The 25,150-nt window shown below is 37.4% G+C and overlaps 2 protein-coding genes across 6 annotated transcripts in view; one reads left to right on the top strand and one right to left on the bottom strand.

The window, feature by feature from the left end:
- Positions 1 to 238: 238 nt before the first annotated feature.
- Positions 239 to 5,468, bottom strand: ptger2a (prostaglandin E receptor 2a (subtype EP2)). The gene is made up of 2 exons (XM_039672327.2): positions 4,336 to 5,468; positions 239 to 1,538 (listed from the first exon to the last, which is right to left on the bottom strand). Exons 1-2 carry the CDS (start codon positions 5,158 to 5,160, stop codon positions 1,245 to 1,247), a joined length of 1,119 nt encoding a protein of 372 aa, XP_039528261.2. The 5' UTR covers positions 5,161 to 5,468; the 3' UTR covers positions 239 to 1,244.
- A 6,626-nt stretch (positions 5,469 to 12,094) lies between these two features.
- Positions 12,095 to 25,150, top strand: part of nid2a (nidogen 2a (osteonidogen)) — a 40,979-nt gene continuing 27,923 nt past the window's right edge. For 3 of the 5 annotated variants that reach the window (XM_089120222.1, XM_089120219.1, XM_089120220.1), the window contains exons 1-8: positions 12,096 to 12,389; positions 13,307 to 13,609; positions 18,602 to 18,843; positions 19,132 to 19,610; positions 20,993 to 21,145; positions 22,793 to 23,038; positions 23,442 to 23,642; positions 24,672 to 24,899. In XM_089120222.1, coding sequence (XP_088976348.1) covers positions 12,111 to 12,389; positions 13,307 to 13,609; positions 18,602 to 18,843; positions 19,132 to 19,610; positions 20,993 to 21,145; positions 22,793 to 23,038; positions 23,442 to 23,642; positions 24,672 to 24,899 — 2,131 coding nt within the window. In that variant the 5' untranslated portion in view covers positions 12,096 to 12,110. Of the gene's footprint in view, positions 12,390 to 13,306; positions 13,610 to 18,601; positions 18,844 to 19,131; positions 19,611 to 20,992; positions 21,146 to 22,792; positions 23,039 to 23,441; positions 23,643 to 24,671; positions 24,900 to 25,150 lie in introns of all 5 variants that reach the window. The other 2 variants (XM_089120221.1, XM_089120223.1) reach the window with 1 other exon arrangement.

The following is a 25,150-nucleotide window of genomic DNA, read 5'->3' as shown; positions in this document are numbered from 1 at the left end:
AACAGGACCATGTGCAAGCAATGCACTCAACAAGCATTTTATTTGAGTGTTCGCATACTTATTTATGGCCTCAGGGAATGTATGCATGCTTTATTTATTTCTTTGTCAAGAGACACGAGTCCTGAGCAGGTTTGGGCAAAATTCAGAATTGAAAAATTGTCTCCCTTTTTATTCATGAGTTGGAATTTGAATATTGTTTTCTCTCTCCATAAGGCCTTTTTAAACTTTAAAAAAAAACAAAAAAAAAACAACTTTCAAACAACAAACAATAAAATCACAAACGTTTCTTGTTAATAATGACAGATAATACTTATATTCAAATTCAAAATGCATGTGTTAACTTATCAATCTTATTGATTTGCTCCGTTGTGAAGTGCACATCAATGGCTGCGACTTGATTAGACTATGTTACATTTAACAGACAATTTCACACAACACTTCCAACATAAATTACATGCATTCGTGGATAACACATTATTTCACAAGTACATTCAAGACCTTCAAAGGCAGAAAAACAACTATCTTGACACAAAGAGCAGGTCTGTAGCTACTGAACGGCACCATGTCGTCATGCTTATAGTATAATTATGTACAATTATGCACAAGAATCTCTCACATGAAAGAAATGACTGATTCATGTCAGTCTATACATATGAAGACACATATATGTCATTGACTTTCAGTTGTATTCACATAAATTAAAACACAATAAATATGCTGCGTCTATAAATACAAGTTGACAACTTTAAGTAATATTTGAAGAGCTGAATTAATTGAAACGCAAACTACGTCACATGAGTCACTCGACAACAAACGTAGACTGCGTAGGAGAACGTGCCGTTTTTACCTGGAAAGCACAAGCCTGGAAAAAAGAGTAATGATCATGGAATGATAGCTTAAGGAGAGTTTCTGTTTTTTAACAGTCCAATCACTCATGTCCCCGGAAAAAAATGAAAAATCATCCATGATTGAACTCCCAATGAACATGCTTTAAACATTTTTCAAGTTCTTCAGGTGATCGCAGTTAACGGGGCTTCTGGTCTCAAAACAAAACTGTAGTGGTTGAGGGAACATAACGTATTCCTTTGACCTCACATTTGGCTTTATCTCACTCAGTTTCTGAATCTGTTTTTAGATCAACAAAACCAACCAGATTGCATTGGAATCGAAAACAAATCAGTTGAGAGGTTCTCAGATGCATGGATGGATAATAGATCCAGTCCATCGTCATTGTCCTCATCACTTCAGATCATCTGAACAGACTTGTTGTGGTGTGTGGTCTCCACACAGGTGGAACTGGGTTGGTACAGCTCGATTTGGCCTGCGGGGTTCTTGGAAATGGACGTTTTGAACAGGGAGTTCCTGGAGGGCATTAAGGTGGTCTTACAGAGCGCCCCCCAGAGGAAGCGCAGAACCGAGGGGCTGAGGATGATGAACACCCACGGGTCAATGATGGAGTTGACCGAGAGGAACCGCAGAGCTATTAGATCCGTCTTGTTTTTTACAGGCTTTACCATGGAGTTGATGTACACACGGATCTAGAGAGAAGAAGGTAATTCAGAGATGTTACTGAACATTAACCACAGATGATGATGTCATGGGAAACGATTATTTATTCCGAGCACAACACTGTGAGACTTACCAAAGAAACCAGAGAAGCATAGATGCATATCTATTTTCTCAAAATTTTTCTATTTTCTCAATATTTTCCCTATCTATCTATCTATCTATCTATCTATCTATCTATCTATCTATCTATCTATCTATCTATCTATCTATCTATCTATCTATCTAATTAAAAAAATAGACTCGATTTATTAATAATTAATCACAGGTTGGCAATCACCATATAAATTTAGCATGTAGTGTGACAGCTGCTAACAATAGGCTAGTTGTGAGACATGCAGAGTCACTGTCTGATCCAGAATATATTTTTGCATTTTATGATTTTAATAATTCATGATACTTTTCCACATCCCACATAATCATATCTAATCTGGAGAAACCATTATCATTGTTGACAGGCTTCTATGAGACACTAATGACGACAACAAGGATGTGTTTCATCTCACGCACAAGGTAATGCACTTAAATCGCATTACTTTCATCAGCGTGCACGTTAACATGTTATTACTCTAATACAGATAGGAATTTAAAAGGCAAGAGACTTAGTCATTTTCCCCATTAATTCCAATTTAAGGAGCTTTTGCTTAGACTGAGATTTCAGCGAACACGTAAGTGGTCTCATAAGATTTTGGGTAACGCTTTCTTTTACAGTACAGTACTTACAGTGTACTTACCTAAAAAGTACTGGCTAATATAAGGAAAGTACATGGAACAGGGGTAGGTTTAGGGGTAGGTTCAGGGTTAGTACTAGTTATTACACAGTAATTGTAGTTACTAAAATAAGTACATAGTATTTACATGGGTAACTGGACTGTAAAAGGAAGCGTTACCAGATTTTGTGTGAGCACAGAACAACTAAAAAATACAAACATCTCCCATGACAGCAGTTATGTAAAAATATAATCCACTCTCTATTATGTCTTCATCCTGGAGTTCCCGTCAGTGACTCACAAGATCACTATAAGAACTTCATTTCACTGCTCTTCCTAAACAGAGCAGAAATGGTTCATATTATTTTCCTAAGTTTGCTTATCTCCGCTCATAGTTTTTTTTTTTTTTTTTTTTTTTAAGCCTTTGTTTTGTTTTCCCTATATCACACACAAAAGCAATGATAAACAGTTATATTTTTCCTAATAGGATTGTTTGGTCATGAGATTTTTTTTTTTTTTTTCACAGACCATGAAGTATTATGAAAGTAGGCTATTACAAAATTCTCTGCATTTCATCAAACTGGAGTCTTCAAACTAAAGTGTGTAATCTCTTTATGTTAAAATACTTTCTTCTATCCCATTTTAATATGCAGAAACCATGCTATTCATATGTTATTTTCCCCAAATCTCTTCAAAATGCCTTATTTGATGGTGACGAAGTCACGAATGAAGCTTATCAGAGCAAATTTGAAACTAAACAAACTAAACATTTCTATTACTATTTGATCAAGTAAAAGTTTCCATTTGGTTAAGAAATCTAATGATTATGATAATGCATGATCTTTCACCAGACTCCTGTCTTCCATCATTACATAGTTGCCAGTCCCACAAATTTAGTCAGTGGGTTGCTGGGATCTGAAATTATATTACTTAATTTATGCTGAAATTCAGTTGTCCTTAATAAACTCAATTCAAACCAGTGAATCAGCAATAAGTTTCCAGAAGGAGCCACAAATACTAAACTGTAATACAATAATGTAATTTCACCTACTGTTAATATAATTTCTCAATAATTACCATGGCTGACATTGTTCCAGGTGACTGAAGAGCTGGATTTGAGTCTGGTTTTTGAGCTGGATTAGAGTCTTTGTGTAATACAACCACAATCTAGTCGCTTTTCACAAGAATTAATAATACACCCCAAGAAAAAATAAGCTCCAGCAGCTATCTAAATCTCATACTGTCAGTTGTTGTTGGTACAGAAGATGATTTTGAAAGAAACTCCATATCATGATCTTGGGTTTGATGAAGATCTCAGTAAACCGTCCTTTTCGAAATGCTAAATGCTTTCCTACACTTATGTTTGCGTGACATTTCTTTTGATAAATACCTTTTTCCTTTTCATAACTATTCCTTTCTGTCAATAAATCAGCAAGAAAATATGTGGTTACTTAGAAACCATAACATCCCCATGTCCCATGCCCAGTAACCTGAACTGTAACATGGAAGCATCCGTCCATGAAACCTGTTGTTTGCTTATAAATTACTTAATGTGCAAAAGACAGTTAAGGCACAATGTCTCTTTTTTTTAGCCTCAAATCAAGTGAAAGAAACATTGAATATAAATGACAGCTGAGCTACATTATAAAAAACCTCAAAAATCTAAATAAAAAATCATGATAGTGTAATTTATCTGCAAATTAATGTCTCTGAAGTACATAAGCAAGACCGTTTAAGTTGCATTATATTATAGCATATTTTTATATCTATTAATGTTGTTTCTTATTCATCTTTTATCTTTCGCAACTTCTGATATTGTTGTTAATATGAATATATTTTCTATATTTTTCTATATTTTTATTAATACTAAAAAGTGAAATATAAAAAAAAAATCAGTTTTGCCCACTTTTGTAGATCATACATTTTAACAATGACATACATTTAACTTTTTCCCTTTTTATAAAGTAGTTTATTGATGCCTGAAGGACTTTTACAAATATTTTAGTGAATTTACAACAAATCCCTTTCCTTCATCCTAATAAGATACTGCAAGTCTTACCATTAATGGCAGAGAACAAATGACAAATATGACTGTCATGAAGATCAGAAGAATGAGATGTTCCACCTCCTCTGCCCATGAGAAGTGCCTCCTGTCCTTTTTACTCCGTGTCTGCACCGATCCTCGGTTCATTTTGCGCCTCCGGTACATCAGGACCAGATGATAAACGACAAAACAGTTGCATGCCACTATAATTACAACAGTAAGCAGCAACACGGTGGCATAAACGTTGGCATAAGCCTGGTGCTTAGGCTTCTCTGGTTTCATGTCGATAAAACACCACGTCCCTGGACAGTATTGCACATATTCCCCGAAGCCTGCAAACGGCATCATGCAGAATAGAAAGCAGACCAGATAAATGCAAGGGATGGTGATGTATCCACAGCGCTTGGTGACGTGCCTCCCATAGTGGTACGGGTACCCGATGGAGATGCTCCTCTCCAGTGCCATGGCGAGGAGGATGGAATGTGTCGCCAGACTGAAGAAAGTCATTGCAAATCCAAAATACTGACACACCGCAGAAGACTCGGTCACCGCAGAAGACTTGGTCATCCCAAATAGTGTGGTATTAGTTAAGTGTGCAATCTGCACAAGGGGACTGATCAAGCAGGTGCCCATTAGATCCGTAATGACCAACGTGGTCACCAACAAATGGAACAGAGACTGCCGCTGCCGGTTCTTCTCTTTCCTCCTGCGGAACTCCAGGAGAACCAACGCAACCAGATTCCCGAGCACTCCGGCTGAGAACATCATCGCGCTGATGGCCGGGCCCCCGTTCTCCTCCACGCTCTGACTGTAACGACAGGTTTTGTTCTCTGTTTCCATTCCTGCAGTGGACTTACCAACGCTCCGGTTGGAGATCTTCTAGGAACCTCAAAGTTCTTCAGATGAAAAGCTTCCTTGAATTAGTTTAGGTTGGCATGTTTGAGAGAACCCAACTCTACATCAGAAAAACTGCATTCAATTTAAAAATCTTAAAAAGCTTAAAGGTTGTTCACCATGGTAAAAGCATGGAGCTCACATTTCAATGCCTCTGGAGTCAGACAGACTTGCCTCTTTGTCTGCTCCATGCTCTCGAAGGCAAAGAGGCAGTGGTGGGAGAATATTGTGAGCCATGAGTTCCTCTGCTGAACGAACTGTTAACTGGTGAATAAACGTCACCGTCTTGACTCCACCCTCAACACACACACACACACACACACACACTGGTCCAGACACAGCACTGAGAAATTCAAGCTTCCTTAAAACCCCTTGTGCCGTTGAGACTCTACTTCCTGGCAGTTTGGAGTCCCAAAGAGCCCTGTGCTGTATTTGAACAAATAATAATCATCAAATAGCTATTGTAAAAATGTTTAAAATGGACTTGAAATTGTCTCTTGTTAAGGGGTACATGCGATTTAAGCTACTAAATTTGCCTTTAAATTTGGAAAGAATGATTGTCAAAATTAGCCTACTACTGATTAAATAATGGTTACTCTCATTGAAATTATACAACCAAATATAATACCACCAAAGACTATACATGACAAGAAGGATCCTTAAAATAACTGGTGTAAATTGTATAAATCTGACAGATTTGTTAACGAAATCAAATCAAATAATTACATTTGTCATCCAAAGTGCTGAGTGCTCATTACATCTTAGATCTTCTAGAATGGACCTGTTCAAAACCTTGGAAAACAGCCCCGAAACATTGATCTTTAGACCAGAAACAGCTCAATTGGCTTCTTTTCAATAATCTTTTTTTTTTTTTTTTTTGCAGTCCTCTTTTCTTTATTTTCAAATAATTAAATCTACTTTCTCTAAAAATGCGGAGAGACGCTACAAAATTTCCCCTGGCTCTAAGGTTGGGCTGTACAGACCTGAGCTCACACAACGTGTTGCTGCATGTTTTATTGTCTTGCCAGAGGGAATTTTTGTACTCTTTTTTTTCTTTAGGGCTTCATGGTATTAATATGTTTTATGTTATAATAATAAAAAAAAAAACATTTACACATTTCCAATTGCAAGTTTATGTATACTGCTGTGCTTTAAAATGTTGTGTATATTATTAGCTATATGTAGGCATATTTCCATCCAAGAAACAAAACTTTTTTTGGTAACACATCATTTTACAGTGTCCCTGCTACACATTTTTCCTGTAGTTAATGTAGTAATTGTCAATTATGCTGCATAGGCTTATAATTACATGCTACTCACCCTAACCCCAATTATGTAGACCTACATGTAACTACTAGCCTATTAGTAACAAGGACACCTTAAAATTAAGTGTAACCCCATTTTTGGAGCTTTTGTGTTAGGCTTATATGACAATGATGGATGGATTCGCAGAGCTCTCCAGTCTGCCACCGTAACGCTTATGGTGTATACACACAATGCATGTGTTACAGTACAAATAGCTCGGGTTATTCTCATGTTGACAAACCAAACACAGTTATGAACAAAGCAAACTATCCTGAAACTTGAAACTTCTGGATCAGATCCAGTGAAAATGAGGGACATCTCACGTACATCAAGAGACTATCAGATTTCACTTAGCCAACAAAAGACACACGTCATCACTAACTATCAAAATAATAGAGGCCTGCACTAAAGGAAACCTTATTGTGCAATTTATGATTGTTGTATAGGGTGAATAAATGAGCCAACGTATGTAAAAGAAAATAATTAATTTGCGTTGTTGAGATGTGATAACAAGTTAATGTGCACCGCAAAAATCTAAAATCGTTTTACATGTGATTACAAACCAATTTAGCGTTAGGTTTAGTGTTTTTTGTTTTTATCTGGCGCCCTCTACGGGCTAAATAAGGTAAGACTAAATATGACTAGGCTAGACATTTTTATTTATGGTAGCCTACTAAAATGAATGAGAATTTAAATTATTTAATTTAACTTTCAAGTATTCGAGAGTTGTAGACATTATATGTGAATGTTTTATGATTTTTTTATGATCTACATAAATCTGTAATTTTGTTTTTAAAGAAATCAGTATGGATTAATTCAATGAATCAAAAGTGAATAGTAAAGACATTTATAATATTACTAAAGATTTCTATTTCAAAGATGCTGTTCTTTTGAACTTTCTGTTCATTAAAAAAAACATCATCCTGGTAGTGTATCAAATCAAATTCAAATTTGACCTCAAATCTTTTGTCAGTTCTTGCAGTGACACGTGGAACAGGACGGGTTCTCAGTATTTAGCAGGGGCGTTTCTAGGTTTCAAAAACATCAGGGGCTGAACCCGAAACATCAGGGGCTGGGGTGGGGAATAAGATAGCATGATTCGATACAGAGAATAATGCATATTGCAGGCCTATATGCAGCGGCAGACTGGCATCCCTGGCACTGTAACCATACCAGCCCACATTACCACACAGTCACACACATTTAAAGGTGAGGAAGTTAGGGGGGTTCGGGGCATACTCCCCCGAGAACTAAATGAAATGCAAATGAATCCTGTTCACCTTGAAAATAATAAATGTTTTTTTGCATTTTAAATAGGCTATTGGACCATTTCTCAGTGATCGTCAATAAAACAAAATTCCATTTTTTCTCAGTTTAATGAAAACCAATAGGTAAGTTTCAGTTTAAGTGTAAGTTTCACGTTTGAGGGGGTTTAAACCGTGACATCTACGCGTTTTCAAAAGTGCACCAAAGTGATTATTTTACGTCTTGTCACGATACCGGGTTGAAGAAATATTGTTTAGGCCACTTTTGTTTGATATAATCACAACAAATTAAGGCAAGTATGGGAATTAAACTCGGGTCTTCTTGATTAAAGCCCAACACTTTATCACTGAATCTGTTGAGTTCAAGGGTGTATTTGACGGAGTTTTATTGCAGGTTTGGTTTTATTTGTTGGAAAAATAAATATAGAAGAAATAGCCTATAATTTGACACAAGAGGGCAGTATAGCCCTATTTATGGTTTTGAGTTTAAACTAAACCGTGACATCTACACGTTTTCCAAAGTGGACCAACGTGATTATTTCACGTCTTGTCGTGATACGGGTTGGGCACTGAAGTTACAGGAGTTTCTTCTCGTTGCTAATGGAACTAGGTCGAGTATTTAAAAGGTTATGGTTAACGTGGTTTAACGTCGATGTAATACGTTGTATTTAGCGTACCTTTTGCTTAAACGAGGAGCTGGGGGGACGCCGGAAAAATAGACATTTTACTCATTAGGCTGCTTCATTAAAAACGTGACATTTAGATGTTTTCTTCGGCGTGGATCCATGCAAATGAATCATTTTCACCTTGAAAATAATAAATGTTTTCTTTGTTTTGTTTTTGTTTTTTTGCATTTTAAATAATATTTATTATTATTTTAGCTGCTATTTAGCTGCTTCATTAAAAAATGTGTAATTTAGACGTTTTTTTCAGCGTGGATCGAGGCAAATGAATCCTGTTCACCTTGAAAATAATAAATGTTTTTTGCATTTTAAATATTAGACCATTTCTCAGTGATCGTCAATAAAACAAAATTCCATTTTTCTCAGTTTAATGAAAACCAATAGGTAAGTTTCAGTTTAAGTGTAAGTTTCACGTTTGAGGGGGTTTAAATCGTGACATCTACTACGCGTTTTCAAAAGTGCACCAAAGTGATTATTTCACGTCTTGTCACGATACCGGGTTGAAGAAAAATTGTTTAGGCCACTTTTGCTTGACATAATCACAACAAATTAAGGCAAGTATGGGAATTGAACTCAGGTCTTCTTGATTAAAGCCCAACACTTTATCATCTGAGCCACTGAATCTATTGAGTTAAAGGGTGTATTTGACGGGGTTTTATTGCAGGTTTGGTTTTATTTGTTGGAGAAATAAATATAGAAATATAATTTGACACAAGAGGGCAGTATAGCCCTATTTATGGTTTTGAGTTTAAACTAACCGTGACATCACGTTTTCCAAAGTGGACCAACTTGTCGTGATACGGGTTGGGCACTGAAGTTACAGGAGTTTCTTCTCGTTGCTAAGCAATGGAGCTAGGTCGAGTATTTAAAAGGTTGTGGTTAACACGGTTAACGTGGTTTAACGTCGATGTAATACGTTGTTTTTAGCGTACCTTTTGCTTAAACGAGGAGCTGGGGGGACGCCGGAAAAATAGACATTTTACTCATTAGGCTGCTTCATTAAAAACGTGACATTTAGACGTTTTCTTCGGCGTGGATCCATGCAAATGAATCATTTTCACCTTGAAAATAATAAATGTCCTTTATTTATTTATTTATTTTTTACATTTTAAATAATAGAACATTTCTCAGTGATCGTAAATAAAACAAAATTCCATTTTCTCGGTTTAATGAAAATCAGGTCGTTATGGCAGAGGAGAATAAACATCCGGATATCTCTCCAATGGAGCGTGTTAACGCAAATGTGTAAGTTTCATGTTTCAAAACTTTTGTGTCTGTGGTTCCTGAGCCGGAGCCGGTGTCTGTTCCAGAGCCGGTGTCTGTTCCTGAGCCGGAGCTGGTATCTGTTCCTGTTGCTGTTCCTGAGCCGGTTTCTGTTCCTGAGCCGGTGTCTGTTTCTTAGCCGATGTCTGTTAATGAGCCGGAACGAGCTGGTGTCTGTTCCTGAGCCGGTGTCTGTTCGTGAGCCGGAGGGAGCCGGTGTCTTTTCCTGAGCCAGAGCCAGTGTCTGTTCCTGAGCTGGTGTCTGTTCATGAGCCGGAGGGAGCCAGTGTCTTTTCCTGAGCTGGAGCCGCTGTCTGTTGCTGAGCTGGAGCCGGCATTTGTTCCTTAGCCGGAGTCTGTTCATGAGCCGGAGGGAGCCGGTGTCTGTTCCTGAGCTGGAGCCAGTGTCTGTTCCTGAGCCGGAGCTGGTATCCGTTCCTGTTGCTGTTCCTGAGCCGGTTTCTGTTCCTGGGCCGTTGTCTGTTTCTGAGCCGATGTCTGTTAATGAGCCAGAAGGAGCTGGTGTCTGTTCATGAGCTGGAGGGAGCCGGTGTCTGTTCCTGAGCCGGAGCCGGTGTCTGTTCCTGAGCTGGAACCGGTGTTTGTTCCTGAGCCCGAGTCTGTTCATGAGCCGGAGGGAGCTACTGTCTGTTCCTGAGCCGGAGCCGGTGTCTGTTCCTGAGCCGGTGTCTGTTCCTGAGCCGGAGCCGGTGTCTGTTCCTGAGCAGGAGCCGGTGTCTGTTCCTGAGCCGGTGTCTGTTCCTGAGCCGGAGCCGGTGTCTGTTCCTGAGCAGGAGCCGGTGTCTGTTCCTGAGCCAGAGCCGGTGTCTGTTCCTGAGCCGGTGTCTGTTCCTGAGCCAGAGCCGGTGTCTGTTCCTGAGCCGGAGCCGGTGTCTGTTCCTGAGCAGGAGCCGGTGTCTGTTCCTGAGCCGGAGCCGGTGTCTGTTCCTGAGCCGGAGCCGGTGTCTGTTCCTGAGCCGGAGCCGGTGTCTGTTCCTGAGCCAGAGCCGGTGTCTGTTCCTGAGCAGGAGCCGGTGTCTGTTCCTGAGCCGGTGTCTGTTCCTGAGCAGGTGTCTGTTCCTGAGCCAGAGCCGGTGTCTGTGGCCGGCCGCTCTATGGACTGTCTGCTTCGTTATTTCCCGTTTTTGTTCCCATGCATGGACCTGGCCCACCATCCCTCCCCCTGATCCTCCGCCTTTCCACCTCCCTCCTGAACTTTTGTGTTGGGTTTTAGTCTTGTCTTGGAGTGTCTAGTAGCCAATCCGTAGAGGGGGGCTTATGTTACAGTGTCTGGTGTCCACTAGACTAGGGTCCTCCTTCCCCACGGTGTCTATCATTTTTTTAACTACAATCCCCACAATCCTTGTCTGAGCTCATCGCTGTTCATTGCACTCAGCTGTTCCCCATCATGATTGTCATGTTCTGTATATATACCCTGCCTGTTTACTGTTATGGAGTTGTTGTTATTCGTCACATCTGTGTCCTGTGTTCTTGCCGATTTTGTTCTGTTTCGCGTATATGGACTGCTTATATGGATTTTGACCCTTGCCTGGACTGTTTACTGATTACCCTACAAAAAAATACTGCGATTGGATCCTTGTTTCCTGTGTGTGGTACCGTGACATTCCCACAGTCTCCAATAGTGTCTAGTATTTCAATACTAGAAAATTAATTACGGAATGACCACTAGATGGCATCTAAAACAAAGAAGACATGATCAGTTCTCAAGATGAATGAACAGAACAATCACAATAAAAGAAAATATGAAATAAAAATACAGCACTGTTGTCACACTTTATAAATAATTTACACAATATGTGCAATATACAGAATTCTGTAATAATGTAAGCTTCACAATGCTAATACAGAACGTCACTGTCAGATACTAACGTCTTTGAGCCTCAGCAGTGATTAGATTAGTGACAATCCATTTGTTATTGATGTAAATACTCCTTTAATTGATTAACGACCCTTTCAGATTGAATAATTGGATTAAAGCAGTCTTAATGCAATTATCATTAAACTATCAGGTAAAGGCATAGGGTAAAAGAAGGAAAAACAAATGGGGGATTATGAAAAAGATGGATATTTAACAGAATAAAATATATTATTCTATAATTTCACTATAAAATTAAGTTATATAATGCATTTAAATTTAATGCTAACTTATAACATTAATATATTTTATAATATAAAATAAATAATTGTTTAAGAAGACCATTTAAAAATAATTTCTTAATGCGATAAATTGAAATTAAATGAAACGCAGACGGTGTACCGGGTGTCACCCGTTAGCCAATCAACATCCTCGTGACCTCCCACAAACCCTCCCGTCCCGTGGAGTGCGTGTCGCCTGGATCATCACAACCTTCCCACCTTCATGCCCAACATCATCAGCGCGCACTCAAACTCATTGACTCTGAGAGTGCCGCATGTGTACAAGCTGTTCTTTAAGATGACGTGGGGCAAAAAAGCACTGTTCTTTTTACAATTTTTCTGGACAGTCCACCATGTCACAGCTATCCACAGACATGACATCTATCCATATGGGATGTTTTACGGCGATGTAACTCTGCAAGAGGGGGACGATGAGACTTCTGAAGTTATCACGCTAACCAAACCCATGTACTTCTATGAGGCGTCCTTCGCTAACTTATATGTGAGTAGGCTACATCAAGCGTCTGATAATGTTTTTGTTGTTATTATTGTCTTGCCTAAAAATATAGGGTATCTCTTCTGGATTAAGTTGAATGTATAAAGACTTTAAGCAAAGTCTAAGATTTCAAAAAAATCTACAAATAATTATAATTATACTGTATTAAAAAATGTGTTGTTATTTTGAGATGAGTATGTCCCTGTAGACTGCAATTTCATCATTATGTTATACGACATTTTTATTTCTGGCTGTATTTATCACAATAATGTTTGTAATTTCTTCTGTGTTTTAAAGAATAAAATAAAATGTTTTTAAAAGCTTTGGTAACACCTTTATTTTAAGGTGACATAATTACACGTTACTACATGTACTTACTATAGTAATAACAGCAAATTATGCATAATTACAAGTAACCAAACCTAAACCAAACCGTAACTCTATAATAAGTACATGTTGTTAATTTACTTGAGTTATTAATTACAATGTAACTTCGTCACCTTAAATAAAGGGTTACACTTTCTTTTAAGGTGTCATTGTTACAGTGTAATTATATATTGACGTCCTGAGTAATATTAAATAACTACATGTACTGACTATAGAGTTACAGTTAGGGTTTGATTTAGGGTTAGTTAATTATCCATAATTTGCTGTTATCACTATGTTAAGTACATGTAACATATTCAATAAGAACACACTGTAAAATAAAGTGTTACCAAATAAACTGCAATGAAAGTATTTTATTTATTTCAAAGTTTAACATTTTAGTCATTTTAAATTTAAATCCAAAGTGGTCAAAAATGACCATATCACTGTATAATTTTACTTAAAAATAATAATAATAATAATAAAAATAAATAACAACATGACCCCAGAATAAGATCACCATGGACAGTTTTGTGTCTTTAAATGTCTCGTTCCAGGTGGCCACCAATGGAATCATCTCAACTCAGGATCTTCCCATGGAGAAGCAGTACGTGGATGACGGCTTCCCCACCGACTTCCCTGTCATGGCCCCCTTTCTAGCTGACATTGACACCAGCAAAGGAAAAGGATCCATCTTCTACCGGCAGACGGAGTCTCCTACCGTGCTGAAGCGGGCGGAAGCGGATGTCAGGAGAGGCTTTCCAGATGCCACGTTCACCCCTACCCATGCCTTCATCGCCACCTGGGAGAATGTGTCAGCTTATGAGGAGCTCACCCGCAGCTCCGGACCATCCAATCGGGTAAGAGAACTGCTTAAAGTGGTGCTTAACCTGAGCTTCTTTTAGGCAGAGGTTATCAAAGCTGGTCATCTGTCCTAATCTCAGGCCTAGAGGTGGGGCTGCACACACAATAGCGTCTCCCAGAACCCACTAATCTATCCCAGAGCCCTTCAGCCTTTCATTTTACCTGCAGTTCACTGGAACCATTGGTGGAAATTGAATTGCTCCCAATTGTCCCCGTCGCCTTCAGTGATTAGGTCTTATCAACACCTCGCATACCACAGACATGCTGAGTAATGACTTTTAGATTCTCACAGCCACAGTGTTTCTCAGGGGGTCATGACGGCCTTATTGAATCCTATTAAGTTTGCAGTGGTTCCCAGCTGGCTTTCCTTTTAGGGTCAAATTTCACTTTGGACATCAAGCACAGTACCAGAATAGTTTATTGTACACAAGCAGAAAAAAATGTAGTTATAAAATCACACATTAAAAAGTATAAATTGAATAATCCACTAACTAAATAAAATATTGTTACATAGTAAAATCTCATAATATTTATCAATATGATAAAATTGATTATTTTGTATTTAACAATTAATTGGTAATTTTTTTGCCAACTTAACACAAAATTTCCTAATGTCCATCATAGCAGCTCTGTGGTCCATTTTAAGTAAATCATCAAGTGTACACTACCATTAAAGTAAAAAAGAAATAATAATAATACTTGTATTCAGCAAGGACACATTTAATTCATCAAAAGGGACAGCAAAAATATTTCTAAAGTTACAAAAGTTCTATTGAACTTTCTATTCATCAAAGAATCTTGACAAAATCACGGGTTTTACTTTTTTCAGCAGCAAATCATCAATTTCTGAAGGATCATGTGACACTGAAGACTATTGATGACTGAAAATGGATTATTGATGACTGATTGTAATAACATTTCACAATATTACTGTTTTACTGTAATTTTGACCAAATAAATGAAGCTGTGGTGAGCAAAAGATATTTATTTTTAAAAAACATAAAAAAAAATCTTACCATCCCCAAACTTTTAAACAGTAATGTATCTGCTAAACCACATTTACCGGCACAAAATCCAGTTTTATATTGTTTATTATTGGTCATATGCATTTCTCACATTCAGACCATATTTCCATTTAGCAATGTAACAGTTCTGATGTGTGAGTGAAGTGAATTCAGAGCTGAAATTGAACTGAATTCAGAGTGTTTTCAGTGTTTTATTCTAATGGGCAGTAATGAGCGGGTCCTTCTTCAATCCTCTTGTGCATGTTTGGCTCTCTTGTCCAGACTGCTGAGCAGAAACAGCTGCTCTGCGCATAAACTATTAGCATTTGTTATTCATTGGTTCCGGAAGCAGCATTTCTTCTCTTGTTGAGGTTGCACAAGGCCATGTTCATATTCATATTTGTATCCTCAGAGTAAATATCACCAGGAGTCATCAGGCAAATAATAAATGAATTAAGCATATTTAGAATAAAAAAAAAAATATATATATATATATATATATATATATATATATGCTTAATTCGTTTATAATATTTTTATTTATAATTTATAATTTATATAACTTATAGTTATAATATCTATAATTTATAGTTTATAATATATTTTTATAATTTTTAACATAAAAAGTAGTGTATCCAATCAAACTCTGGTATTTTGGCCCAGATTCATCTGTCACTTGGTAGAAGCTATAGACAGCTCCCACTGCAGGGATAGTGATGGAAAGTCAAACTGCAGTCATTTTTCCTTGCATTTTGCATGCTTTTAGAACTGTTTACTAACTGTTTACAATGTCTGCTTACTAAATTTTACTTGATTGCAATTGAATAGCTGTAGGGCATAGGGCTTGTTTGAAGAAAGCACATCCTTGAGTTGATTTACTACGCTTCCGCTCGGTCTCCCTGCAGTTTGCTGAAGCTCAGGGGGACCAAATGGTGGACATCTCAAGATGATATCTTGTTTTCCTTTAGGATTTAAACCACTATATCTAGTCTTGTCCCCCCTCCAAATGTCTGTCAGTACAGAAGGACGGGCTAATCAGCAAATGTTGGACTTAAAACACAAAACAAATAATGACAAGAAAAACAAATACAATACACAATATAATAAATAACAGTATTAAAATCATTATTTTGTTTGTATTTATTATGAAATAAGTTTTAGAAAATCTAATTTAAATAGTTAAATATATATTTGCTATAATATTAAACATTTAACATTTAATTATGTTGAACTATGACCATTATACCATTATGAGAACTGAACTGAACTGTTTTCTCCAGAGCAGGTATATATATATATAACTGAACTAAATTAATAACATTTTTAAAACAAAAAAGAACCAACACTGAACTAGACTATAATGCTATTTTCTTCTTTTACAAAACATTATTTTTCTGTTATCACTGTATATCTGCTTTAAAACAATCTGTATTGTAAAAAGCACTATATAAATAAAGCTGACTTTACTATATATAGAGTCACTATACATATATATAAGACATAATGAGGAAAAATACTGTAATTGTATTGATGTTATGATGGTGATGATGATTACTGTAATATTATTGATAATATTGATGTAGTGCATCTCAAGCTAATAAACCCCTACATTGTGGGGGTCTGATATCTTTTTGGCACCATAACATCTTTAAACGATCTTGTTTATGGGTGTGTTTCTGCTCTGATCAGAGGCAGTGTGGTCCTGCAATTAGGAGTTTGAAGCCTAAGGCTGCAGGGTTGGGTGAGGGGTTCGAGGAGGGATGCATGCTGGGGAATGAGGCAGCCCGAGGCTCTCTGAAAGCCAGATGCAGCATTGTCTCTCTGGAATTGGGGGTTGTTTTGTGGAGGTGATAGCTCTACTCGGGGACAGCTTGGATTACTAAACAGAGGAGAGGAATTTCACACACAACCTCTGTGTGTGTGTCTCTGTGTGTGTACGTGAGAGGCTGGAAAGGGGGAAGGGCATCTTACAGTAATATCTGGGTTGAATATCATTTGGATGTTTTGCTTAAAAAATAGACCCAGTTTATTTTCAAAATACACATTTCTTACGTTATTCAGAAGAAGAAAAAAATGCTTTGATGAAAATGTAACTAATGTAACTCGTTCCATTTATGCAGCAACTGCACCAAGCATCCTTATTTGTATATCAAGGCTCATTTGGAATTATTTTACATTATGAATGTAAAATGGATTGAAAATACCTTTGATGTTGATTTTACATGTAAGTGTTGCATTCACAATTGAGAAGCTGTTTGGACTATTAAAAACTGTTAATTTAACTAAAGCTGGAATAAAACGAGAGAGAAATGGAAAATGTTGCCTTTTCAACTAAGATGAAGTACTAAAATGACTAAAATAAAAATAAATAAAATCGAAATAATAGAGATATTTTAACGAACAAATACTAATAAAAATGACTGACGAACACAACAAAATTACTCAAACTTAAAAATTGAAAATGTATAAATGTATGAAAGCTAAAAAATATGAATAAATACTATATTTGTATCTAAATAATAATGATAAAATAACACTGGCTAATATTCTCTGGTCCTCTTCATCATATCTGCCAAAGTTGACATGGCAGATATGATGTGATATGATCACACTAGGTATGACTAGCTAAAACTAGATATGAAAAACAACCAGGTTTATACCTGGTATTAAGTTTTTTGGTTACACTTTATTTCGATAGTCGCTTTAGACGTTCTACTAATTATAAGTAACTTTTCAACCACATGCCAACTAACTCTCATTAGAGTATTACTATATTATAGTAGACTGTTAGTAGTCTGTTAGGTTATGGTTAGGTGTTAGGCTTTGGGTTAGGAGAATAAGTTTACTAGTCGCCAAGTTACTCATAGTCAGTTGAATGTCTGTTGGGGGACCAACAAAATAAAGTGTTAGCAGATATTAAGCTGACAATCTACTAATACTCTAATGACATTTAGTTCACATGTAGTTGAAAAGTTACTTATAATTAGTAGAATGTCTAAAGTGGACTATCGAAATAAAGTGTTACCAGTTTTTTTTTTTATCGATCACAAGTGGACGACGGTATAATCGGGGTTTAAAACGTCTCAAGCTAGTTTAGGTATCACTTTTGACCACTTCCAGAGGTAGTAAACACACATGTGGTTGAATGAGTTAATGTGCGTGTTAAAGGGATGATTTACCCCAAAAAAATTTTTAAAGTAAATTTTTTTTTACTTTAATTACTCACCCCGATGCTGCACCAACCCCGTAAGACCTTCGTTCATCTTCGGAACACAAATTAAGATATTTTTGATTAAATTTGAGGGGTGGATCACTGCTACATACTGTAGGCTCCTAAGGGATCGAAACTTGACGGCCCAGAAAGTCATTGAAGAAAATGTTTAAATATTCCATGTGACTACAGTGGCTCAACTATAAGTTTATCAAGCGACGAGAATACTTTTTCTGCGGAAATAAAACAAAAATAACGACTTTATTCAGCTTTTTCTTTTCTTTCTTCTGGGCCTGAGGCGAGAGTTCAAGAGATTTCCTTCTAGAGTTAGTCCCTCACAGAAATCAGGACAGAAGTGGTTGAAAGTGGACAAAATTCCAGGTGTAAAATGGAATTTGTCTCCCTCATCTACTTGTGATCTGATCGACCAAAACACATCTTAATACTGGGGCCAAAAAGAGTGGGGGGCATATTTGATGGGTCACCCTGGCTTGTAAAATCAGTGAAGCTTTTAGAAACACCATATATGGGTTATGGCTGTATTCTAATGGTTGTGATATCCAGAATCAATTGATGTACAGAGAAAGCAAATCTCTTTGAGGTCACTTTGTCCTAAAGTAAGGAAAAAGAAGTTCTTCAGTTAAACATGTTAGATAGATTTACAGTAATGGAATATTTACAGGTGATATGTTTTGAAAGTCTTTTTATTACCTTCTAAAGTGCTGCACAGAATTCTGGAGCCCAGAGTAATGGCCATCTCTTCTTTCTTTTAGATAAACACGTTCCAAGTGGTGCTTGCGTACAATGAGAAGGATACTTATGCGCTCTTTCTATACCCTGAGGATGGCCTGCAGTTTTTTGGGACACGGCCCAAAGAATCGTACAATGTCGAAATTGAGCTTCCTGCTCGTGTGGGCTTTACCAGAGGAGAGCTGTCCTACTTCTTCTTTTCTCGGACAGACGGGCCTTACTACAGCGTCACCAGCAACGAGCAGTCCGTCAAGAACCTTTACCAGTAAGACTTCCCCTGAAATACAATAAGTAAAAAGAACTTTTGTAAAATGTAAAATATTATTAAATAACTGTTTTCTATTTTTATGTTTAAAATGTTATTTATTCCTGTGATGGGAAAGCTGAATTTTCAGCTGCTATTACTCAATATTAATTATTATTTTCAGTGTTGAATCCAGTTGCGCTGCTTAATATTTTAGTCATTTTTGATCAAATAAATGCATCTTTTCTAAATAAAAGTATTCATTGATTGATTAATAATTTAATAATTTTATATTATAATTTTCCTCAGAAAGGGAAACATAGGAGAGCCTGGAGTTTGGCTTTTCCACGTCGGAAACGGATATTCCTTCCAGAATGTGGTTCCTGCACAGCATGAGGCTGTTTTAACCAAAGCTCCCCCAGTCCAGAACGCCGTGTTTCCTGATGAAGACTACACAGAGGAGGATGAGTACCCCATCGATCCAGAGTTAGAGGATCCCACCACAACAGAGTTCCTTGAGCCAGAGGAGGACTCCTCCCTACTGGAGCGTCTCAACCAGGAGGGACCTTTTGGTCAATCTCCACTTCAGCCGTCAGCGTCAGGTCCTGGCGAATTCCCTCATCCGGATCCCCGTAATCTTCCCCCGGAGGACGTGACCCAGCCCCAGCGGCCATTACCAAAACATGCAATTCTGCAGGTGTACCCCAACGGTGTGAAGGACGCCCCACCTCACCCCTCTGGTGGTCAAGTGTTCAGTGTTGAAGAGAAAGTGAACTTTGACTCTGGAGGTGAGAGTTTAATTATTGTGTTTAACGGAGTTTAACCGATACTGATTTATACAGATGGAACCTTTGCTAATTTGACCTTCACTAAGCCCTGCCCTAAATATGTTACGGACCAATCCTGCTTTAGCATTAATTGCCGTATGTCTTCTCAGACAAGCTTTTGCTCTTTTCCAATGTACACTGCTTAGCATAAGTAAAAACACCCATGCTAAAGTTGACTAAAAAGAGGAATAAAAAATCATCTCCCCATGCCAATCTCAAGGGTATGGTGAATATATCAGTAATATATCTCTTTTATATTAAGTTATATTGAATCCATTTTTATCACTTAAATTTTCGTTAATTTCTATTAGATGTTCTGTAAAGATTGATTAAGTTAGCAAAAGTAACCACTGGCGTTTAGTGAAAGTTTAACCAAATTGTATAATTTGTTTTAGCAAATTAAAATGTAATGTTAACGCAAGAGCACAAAATCTTAATGTTTGTATATCAGTAAATAGGTCAGTAGTTTTTTAATCCACTTTTACTTTGATAAAGTATTGTTATTATTGTGATTATTTGATTGATATTCAAGTATCAAGTGACCATATCGATATCGGCCGATATTTGTTAATTTTTAATGTTATCTTTATTGTCCTGATAAGAACTTTTAATTTTATTTAATTTTATTCCATTATTTATTTTTTAAATTTTATTCCTCTATTTAATTTTATTCTATTATTTAATTTTTTTAAATTTTATTCCGCTTTTGAATTTCCTTTTCACTCCAATCTTAATGTTTGTATATCAGTAAATAGGTCAGTAGTTTTTTAAATCCACTTTTACTTTGATGAAGTATTGTGATTATTTGATTGATATTTAAGTATCAAGTGACCATATCGGTATCGGCCGATATATGTTCATTTTTTAATGTTATCTTTATTGGCCCAATAAGAAAATTTGACCGCTGAGACACTTCAGATGTGCACTGTTCACCGTTTTGCTTTAGAATTGCTTAAAATATGATTGTAATCACTTTTAAAAAAGGAAAATACAGTTGAGTGCAACATGCAAGTCTGTCATATAGGCTACATACAAGTATAGTAAGAACATCATTATAATTGTGTGCTTGGGATTTGATGACACTTTGATTTTTGTAATTAGGCTCTCAAAAATTCTATAAACATTTGGATTTAGATCTATCGGCCAAAATATCGGTTATCGGCTTTCAAATATAAAGAGTTATCGGTTATCAGTATCGGCAAAAACTTTCATATCGGTGCATCCCTAATTTACGAAACAATACAGAAAGAATTAAAAATTGTGTAGGAATTGAACTTAAAAAAATTGATAAGTTTGACTTTACTAGCCTATTTACAAGCAGTCTTTCCGTGTCTCTCCTGCAGTGATCCATTACTCGACTGATAGTAAAGAGACGTGCCAGCGCCTTCAGCAGCAGCAGTGCAGTCAGAACGCATACTGCACCGACTACTCCACTGGCTTCTGCTGCCACTGCAACCCAGGATTCTACGGCAACGGCCGCCACTGCCTGCCAAACGGTAAGACTGGAGCGGGAATGTTGTAAAAAGAGCCGTTGTAAAAGCCACACATAACATGACCTTGTTCTGAAAGTATGAACAACATTTGCAGTACACCTCTGGGGACATATTACCAATGTTTCTCTTTCCAACACAGCATTTTTAAGGGTGAAAACATCTATTCTTGTAATGCAAAGGAATTTGTAGATACAGCTTCGATTTGGCACACACGTTGGTATGCAAATTCCATGCAGTTGTTTTCTGTCAAATCTAGCCACATCTCCTAGCATAAACTTTTACTAACAGCTTCACTCGTGTGCTAATTGTCTGTAATTGACGAGCACTTGTGTTAAGTGGCTGCGGTAATACCCACAACTTAGTCTCTGCCGCAATAGTTGTGGCTGCCATGCCAAATTTGTGGGAGGTTTTATGTCGGAAACACTTGATCTTTTGGAAAATCTCTTGGACAGGAATTCCCTAGTGAATCATTCTGCGGCTCTCATGGGGTAACAGGATCTTTTCAAGACAATGACATCACATTGGCCTTGTGTGACTGTAATCTACCTGTGAGCATCCACTACAAGCCTATGTGTGAAAGAAAACTTGAGCCCCGTTTCAAAGCGGCACGTCTGGCTTGTACTGAATGACAGGCATTTGTTTCTGAGAGAAAATATTCAGTGGAAAAGCTTCCTCAGCTGTTGGATACGCGTGTGAACAGTTGGAGCTTTGTGTGGCCTGTGAGGGAGGTGGTGGAGACGGAAAACCTTCCAAAACCACTCTGAAACAGCTGAGTAACTGGACAAATTAGAGCTTTTGAGGGCAATAATCCAAAAGCCAAGCATGGAATAAACACTTTTGGCTTTTTGTTGAGGGAACCAGGGTGGTGATAATGGTGCACTCAAGTCATGTTGTGTGTGTTTACGAGTTGAACCAGCACAAGGTCGTAATTACAAGTGGGAAACTCAGAATTTTCAGAGTTTCCGAGTCCGACTTTCTGAGTCGGGGGCATGTCAGTGAGAAAATAGTGGCTGTATTCAAAGTTTAAGTCAAAGTCAAAGTCAAAGTTTATTTATAAAGCACTTTTAAAAACAACAAGTGTTTGACAAAGTGCTGTACACTTGGATCCTATTTCACAACTACAAACCGTCAACGACACAAAACAAAAATAAAAAGCCAGAAACAAATAATCGACAATACAAACACTCACCTAGCTTCAAAAGTATTGTTGGTAAATCTGTTGAAATAAATAATTTGATTGTAAATTTAAAAAAAAAAATGGTTTAAGTAGTTGCATGTACAAAAATCGACAGTATTGTACAATTACAAGAAAATATACAATGATTCTATTTAATGCCCCTTCATAAATTTAACAAAAACATAAAAAAGCCAAGTGACTTGAACGCATTGGATGTCCTAATTACGACTCAACACGTAATTTTCAACAAGTACAGGCAATCTTTTAAGGAGGACTTGGACGTTCCATTACTTTGAGATTGGTTTAAAAAACTTCATCTCTGCAGCACACTTCATAAAAACATAAAAAGTGACATACTTAATCCTTATTTTAACCTCCCAGATTTAGTTCTTGACTCCGGGAATTAATTAGCAATCCACATAGACTTTCAAAAAATTTTTATATTCATGAATTGGTCTTCACCTTGTCCTCAGGTGCACCTCATCGTGTGAATGGGAAGGTCAGAGGGACCGTGCTGGTGGGTGGCACAGCAGTGCAGCTGGACAGCATCGACCTGCACGCCTACATCGTGGTTGGTGATGGGCGAGCGTACACTGCCATCAGTGAGGTCCCGGAGCCGGTGGGCTGGGCCCTTATGCCCGTGGCCCCCATTGGAGGTCTGTTTGGTTGGCTTTTCGCCCTAGAGCTGCCAAACAGCCTTAATGGCTTCAGTATCACCGGTGAGGCCGTCATGATCTCATTTTCTACCTCTTTTATGGTGTTGCATGTTTGTTAAAACATATGGCCTCCTGCTGTGAGATTTTAGGCTTAGCGGTTTTGTTCTCACTAATATAGTCCCACTAGGGCTTTGCTAGTCTGATATTTTCAAGGCATGTTCAACAAACATTTCCCCTAATTTAAGTCAGGTGCTCCATTGTATGATAACATGTTTTCACTTTGCATGAAAAAGCCTGTTTTTTTTCCAAACACCATTCATCAAACACCATTATAAGGGTCACAACCCCCATCTGGATCTTATTTCTTGACTTAATATTTGTTTGCAGTAAAATGAGTGAGCCACAACACTGCTTTTTAACGACCTTTAAAATAGTTTTGTTGAAAAGCAACATTTCTGTTTCACAGGTGCCGAATTCACTCGCCGTGCCGATGTGACCTTCTATCCCGGTAACCAGCGTCTCAGCATCGTCCAGACAGCTACGGGTTTGGATACCCAGAACTACCTCATTGTGGACACTCATTTACAAGGCAGTGTTCCCTTCATCCCTCCTGGTGCCACAGTGCAAATGGAGCCATTCAAGGACACTTATCAGTATTATCCTTCATGTAAGTTCTGAGGGGAGGAATTAGGGAATAATTATATCTGTCCATCTTTGTTTGATCCGATTTCTGAGCATTTTTCCTGATTTCAAAAATATTGTTTTATATTTATTACCAGGATTGTCAATGGAATAAACTTAAATAGATCAAATTACACAATATGAATGAATTAATCGAATGAATGACATACAGTACTGTACTACCGTTCAAAAGTTTAGGGTCAGTATTCACCAAGGACTCATTCAGTTGATCAAAAGTGACAGTCAAGACATTTATAATATATAATCTTAGTTTTGCTTAATTCTGTTTTCTTTGTAGCACAACTGTTTTCAGCATTGACGATAATAATAAATGTTTCAGCAAATCAGCATATTAGAATGATTTCTGAAGGATCATGTGACCCTGAAGACTGAAGTAAAATTAGAGCTTTGCCACCATCACAGAAATACATTACATTTTTTAAATATATTACAATAAAACATTATTTTAAGATTTAATAATCTTTCACAATATTAGTTTTACTGTATTTTCGATCAAATAAATTGATTTTTGCGAGCATAAGAGACTTGAAAAAATGTACTGACCCAAACCTTTTGAATGATATAAGATTTTGAATTCACCATACCTTTTGAAAATGACTTATTTAAAAAATGTAATTCAGTATAATACAAAAGGGGGGAAATGTAAGCCAAAAAATTAATCTTGTGACGTCTCCTGTCTCCTCTATTTCCTTTCAAAGGAAGCTCTGTCTGATCTTGCACCCTAAATAAAAGCAGTTCTCATGTTGCCCAACAATGAGGATACTTAACAATTAAATCCTGTGGGATTTTGGGTCTAGAATTGTAGAGCCAAAGTTTGTTATGAATTGCTTTCCTCTAATCAGGTCAAGTCACCTTCATTTATATAGCGCTTTTAACAATATACTGTAGACTGTTTGAAAGCAGGCTTTAAAGCAGCTCTAGAATAAAGTTATTGTCCAGCTAAAGTTAACTTTTGATTGAACTCTCTAAAATCTTGTTTTTCTATCCTTCTCAGTGATTAGGTCATCATCAGCGCGGGAGTTTACAGTCGTGTCTGCTGAAAACGGAGCAGAGACCCTCACTTTCCAGGTCAAACAGAACATCACATACAGGGACTGCAGTCACGGGGACCGCAGCCGACTGGAGACCCAAGAGCTGAGAATGGAGCGCATATTTGTTATGTACGTCAAAGAGGAGCGTATCCTTCGATATGCCATCACCAACAAGATCGGCCCTGTCGGAGGTAGGCTGCCAGCACTGTCACAGGGTATGAAGACCCTGTTAAAACACCAGCATATTTTAAAGTAGAGAAGAACCTGAAGTAGCGACAGATCAGGGGCGATTCCAGGATTTTATAAATGGAGGGGGCACAGGGGGGACCAAGAACCAGGGCCATGGGAAATCAGAAAATTCAACTGGAAATAAATACTTTAGAAAAATAGAAAATATTAAATATGATTTAAACAATCTTTGCAATGCCCACAGTGCTCTAAT

This window comes from Pimephales promelas, chromosome 15 (genome assembly GCF_988280905.1).
Source record: "Pimephales promelas chromosome 15, fPimPro1.hap1.1, whole genome shotgun sequence".
Taxonomy (NCBI): domain Eukaryota; kingdom Metazoa; phylum Chordata; class Actinopteri; order Cypriniformes; family Leuciscidae; genus Pimephales; species Pimephales promelas.
The sequence above is the reverse complement of the archived record's forward strand: the minus strand, read 5'-3'. Positions and strand labels throughout refer to the sequence as shown.

Excerpts from the sequence above, each read along its gene's own strand:
- ptger2a (XM_039672327.2), bottom strand. The coding sequence starts at position 5,160 with ATGGAAACAGAGAACAAAACCTGTCGTTACAGTCAGAGCGTGGAGGAG. Across the intron at positions 1,539-4,335 it reads TTTGTTCTCTGCCATTAATG|ATCCGTGTGTACATCAACTC; the intron begins GTAAGACTTGCA and ends TCTTCTCTCTAG.